Source organism: Babylonia areolata, chromosome 12 (genome assembly GCF_041734735.1).
Source record: "Babylonia areolata isolate BAREFJ2019XMU chromosome 12, ASM4173473v1, whole genome shotgun sequence".
NCBI lineage: Eukaryota > Metazoa > Mollusca > Gastropoda > Neogastropoda > Buccinidae > Babylonia > Babylonia areolata.
The window spans coordinates 12,033,310-12,038,309 of NC_134887.1; the positions used below are offsets into that span (position 1 = coordinate 12,033,310).

The 5,000-nt window shown below is 53.5% G+C and overlaps 1 protein-coding gene across 2 annotated transcripts in view; it reads right to left on the reverse strand.

The window, feature by feature from the left end:
* Positions 1-5,000, reverse strand: part of LOC143288392 (uncharacterized) — a 181,695-nt gene that overhangs the window by 115,142 nt on the left and 61,553 nt on the right. Inside the window, exon 1 of one of the 2 annotated variants that reach the window (XM_076596803.1) lies at positions 3,085-4,973. The exons of the other annotated variant lie outside the window; for it this stretch is intronic. Within the exon in view, the coding sequence (XP_076452918.1) occupies positions 3,085-4,908 (1,824 nt within the window). The 5' untranslated portion in view covers positions 4,909-4,973. Of the gene's footprint in view, positions 1-3,084; positions 4,974-5,000 lie in introns of those variants that run through there. 2 annotated transcript variants of the gene reach the window in all.

Sequence of the window (5,000 nt, forward strand, 5' to 3'; positions counted from 1 at the left end):
CGCGTGTAACCAAACACATACACAAAGACATAAGCAACAATGACAACAATAATAACGATAATAACACACAAACACACACACACACACACACACACACACACACACACACACACACACACACACACACTAAAATAAAATAAATAAAATAAAAACAAAAAACAAAAAAAACAGCAAAAAAAAAACATACACAAGACAAAAACAATAACACACACACACACACACATACACACACATACACACACACACACACACACACACACACACACACACACACACACACACACACACACACACACACACACACACATTCTAATATCACTTAAAGTGGAAGACGTTAAACTGAAGACTACTACTACACACACACACTAAAAAAAATTTTTATTTTTAAACACACAAAAAAAAGCAAAAAAAAAACAGCAAAAAAAACATACACGCGAAAAAAACAATAACACACACACACACACACACACACACACACACACACACACACACACACACACACACACACACACACACACACACACACACACACAATGTGACGGATCTTAAGAAAGAAAAACAGATTTCACCAGAACGACACTGATTCCAGACAATGACATCAAGAAACAGACACTGCTGTGAATGATGGAGTCTCCCGTCGGACCGACGGATAAGTAGGCAGGCAGGCTTATCTGTCGGCGTGTGGCCTCATATGGGAGAAGAGGCCGATTCTGGATGCGCAGCACTTCCCACAGTTGTTGCAAGGGAAAACGTCTCCAGAAGTTGAGCCCTGCTTCCTTCGCTCACACTTCGCCTTAATGACCAGCGTTCTCTTGTTTTCAAACATCTTTATGCCACTAGAGCACAACATCCTCCAGCGAGAGAGGTGAATGACATCAGTTTCCCAGGAAGCGATGTCTGTGTTACAGGCTTTGAGGTTTTTCTTCAAGAAGTCTTTGAAGCGTTTGCAGGGTCTTCCAAGTTCGCGATGGCCTTCCTTCAGCTGGCCATACAACAGCATCTTCGGGATCCTGCTGTCTGTCATGCGGACAACGTGTCCTGTCCAGGGTAGCTGGCACTCGATCAGCAGGCTTTCGATGCTGGGCAAGCCGCTCCTCTCTAGGACCTGGAGGTTGGAGACCCTGTCTTGCCACTTTATGCCGAGGATCTTTCGAAGAAGAACTAAATGACCGAGTATGGACCAAATCGACGAAGTCAGAGACAACGGATCCAATAATACATGTCCCTCATGTTCATAACAATCATGACAACAACAAAATAAAATAAAATAAAACTTCTTTTTTTTTAAATCTAAACAAATAATATTACAAAAAGAAGAAAATTATGACAGCTGATGACAACGATGACGACCGTAACGACGATGCAGAGCAAACTGATGACAAAGACGACCGTGATTATGATGAATTAAGAAGATGATTGTAATGGTGATGGATCATGGTGGTGATGATGGTTGCACTGGTGATGACGATGACGAAGATGATGATGATGACAATGACAATGACAATGACGACGACTTCGACGACGACGAGGACGACGACGACGACGATGATGATGATGATGAGGATGATTGTGGTGGTGATGAGAATGATCATGATGGTGGTGGTGGTGGTCGTTATCGTCGTCGTAATCGTCGTCATCATTAACAACGTTGACGACGACAGTGATGACAAAGGCAGTGATTTGGGTTTTGAGTTTTGCGCGGGAAGCATGGCGTGTGATCGATCTTTTTCATTGGTTAGTGACTGATCCGTTTATTTGAACGATTGAACGGTTTAGAACTGTTCACCTCGCAGAGGTTTAATGCACACACACACACACACACACACACACACACACACACACACACACACTCACGCACGCACGCACGCACGCACACATACACATACACACACATATACTCTCTCTCTCTCTCAAACAAACACACGCACACACCACACCATATCAACCCGTCACGCCCCTAATACACCCCATCATCCCCCCTCACCCCCCCCCCCCCCCCCCCCCACACACACACACACACACACACTGCGCACTTGAAGAAATAGCAACAACAACAACACACAAACCCACCTATAATTATGCACTCACCACTTCAAACTCTGACCATACCAACCTCAGACACACCATCCCAGCCACACCCCACAACAATAACACACAATTCACACTTTTACCACCCCCCACGCCCACTCCTGCTACCCCCACCAACAACCCACCCACCCCGCTTCACACTCTCACCACCCCCACCCCCACCCCCACCCCTGCTACACACTCTCACTCTCACCACCCCCACCCCCACCCCCACCCCTGCTACACACTCTCACTCTCACCACCCCATCCCCACCCCCACCCCTGCTACACACTCTCACTCTCACCACCCCATCCCCATCCCCACCCCTTCCACCCCACCAACAACCCACCCATCGCTTCACACTCTCACCACCCCCACCACCACCCCTCCCACCCCACCAACAACCCACCCATCGCTTCACACTCTCACCACCCCCACCCCCACCCCTCCCACCCCACCAACAACCCACCCATCGCTTCACACTCTCACCACCCCCACCACCACCCCTCCCACCCCACCAACAACCCACCAAACCACTTCACACTCTCACCACCCCACCCCCACCCCTCCCACCCCACCAACAAGCCACCCACCGCTTCACACTCTCACTCTCACCACCCCTCCTACCCCACCAACAACCCACCAAACCACTTCACACTCTCACCATACCACACCACCTCCACCCCTACCTCCACCCCCCCCACCATCCCTCCCACCCCACAACCAACAACCCACAGAACCACTTCACACTCTCACCATACCACACCACCTCCACCCCTACCTCCACCACCCCCACCAACATCCCTCCCACCCCACAACCAACAACCCACCGAACCACTTCACACTCTCACCATACCACACCACCTCCACCCCTACCTCCACCACCTCCACCCCCCACCCCTCCCCCACCCTACAACCAACAACCCACCCACCGCTTCAAACACAGCAACACACACTCTCTCTCTCTCTCTCTCTCTCTCTCTCTCTCTCTCTCTCTCTCTCTCTCTCTCTCTCACCATTCTGGGAGCGCTGGCGGGCCGGTGACAGTCAATGTACCTCTGCACCCGACACATCCCGTCCCGCTCTGTCTGCAACGCCTGCTGTAGCATCAGCATCTCCTCATCCTCATCCTCATCCTCATCATCGTCATCCTCCTCCTTCCTTCCCACGCCACCACCACCACCACCACTACTGCTACCACCACCACCACCTGTCCTCATCAGCCCGCACGAGCTGTGAGGTCTCTCAGGAGAGAGGAGATCGTAAGCTGGTGGTGGTGGTGGGGAGGGCCCCCAAGAGCGGTGGTCCAGACATCGGGCGTGCCGGTCCAGGAGATGAGGGGAAGGCCCCACCACAACAGAGGAGGGGGACAGCAAGCCTCCTGCTATCACGTGCAGCCCGCTGCGAGGGTCTCGAGCCCAGGCCTCGTGCAAGGCCCGCAGCCGCTTCTCTCGGACCGTGAAAGGGTCGACGCGACCCGGAGGGAGTTTTCTGTTGGAAGTCCTCGTCGCCGTCGTTGTTGTTGAAGGTACAGCTGCTGAGGCTGAGGAAGGCCTGGTCCTGATGTTGTTGTTGCGGGGCGTTTTGGGAGGATGTCCTGTTGTCTCTCTGTTCGTCTTCTTCTGCTGCTGTTGTTGTTGTTGTTGTTGTTGGGCGAGTTCCCTTCGTGTCTGCACGGCTGAGAAAGGTCTGGGTCTTCTCATGATTGAGGAGGGGGACGGGGAAGGTTTGGTGGTGGGGTGGAAGGATGTGGAGGAGTAGTCTTCGTCGTCGTCATTGTTGTTGGGGTGTAGTAGTTGTAGGGTCATGGGGGAAGGGGGTCTGGTAGGAGGTGTGGAGTGGAGGATGGTGGTGGTGTCGTTGTCGTTGTCGTTGTTGGGGTGCATCCATGCCATGTCTGGATGAAGGAGGGACATGGCGGGAGAGGAGGGCCTAGGAGGAGGAGGGCGGTGGTGGGAGGAAGTGGAGGGGTTGTTGTTGTTGTTGGTGGTGGTGGTGGTGGTGGTGGAGGAGGGATGGAGCAGCGAACCCATGGCAGAAGAAGGTCTGGGAGGAAGGGAGGAGCTGTTGTTGTTGTTGCTGTTGTTGTTGTTGTTGTTGTAAGGGCGCCGACCCACAGCTGAGGAGGGTCGGGCAGAAGGACGGTGGCGGTGGTGGGGGTGGGGTTGGGATCGCCCGACCCGAGCTGACGAAGGTCTAGTGGCGGCGTTGGTTGAGGAGGAGGAGGAAGAAGTTGTGGAGGAGTGTTTCCTCTTGGCCGCCAACCACAAAGCGTGTCCTCTGTCCACGTTCTCCTTGTGACCCTTGTCGAAGAATCCTCCTCCTCCTCCTCCTCTTCCTCCTCCTGCTCCTCCATCCTCCTTTCCTCTTCCTCCACCTCCTCCTTCCACCTCCACCACACCCTCCGCCGCCCACACCTCGGCCCCCCAGCCGTTCCACTCCACAGGGACGTCGTCGTTGCTGCTGTGCGATATTCTCACGTGTCCCAGTTGTCGTGGGCCGCCTTGCGCGCTGTGAGGACGCCTTGCTGTGTTGGTGGTGGTGGTGGAGGTGTTGCCCTTGAGGAGTCTGTACCCGGCGTAGGACTCGATCTGGTCCTTGGGGCACAGCACGAAGCTGTCAGTGCTGTCTGCCTGGATGACAACGTTGTGATGGTGGTCGTGGTGGTGGTGGTTGTTCTGGCTGATGATGTTTTTGTTGGTGGTGGTGGTGGTGATGGTGTTGTCTTGCTCCTGTTGCTGTTGTTGTTGTTGTTGTTGGAGTCGAGGTCTGTAGCTGTCGGAGAGCCACGCGAGGTCTGGTTGAAGCACGGGGCTGCTTTCTGCTGCTGGGGATTCCATCTCTTTTTTTTGTGGGGGGTGGGGGGGTGGGGTCGGGTGGGGGGTGGGTGGGAGGAGGGATTCAACAAGATGATGACCGGAAAGTTAGCTCC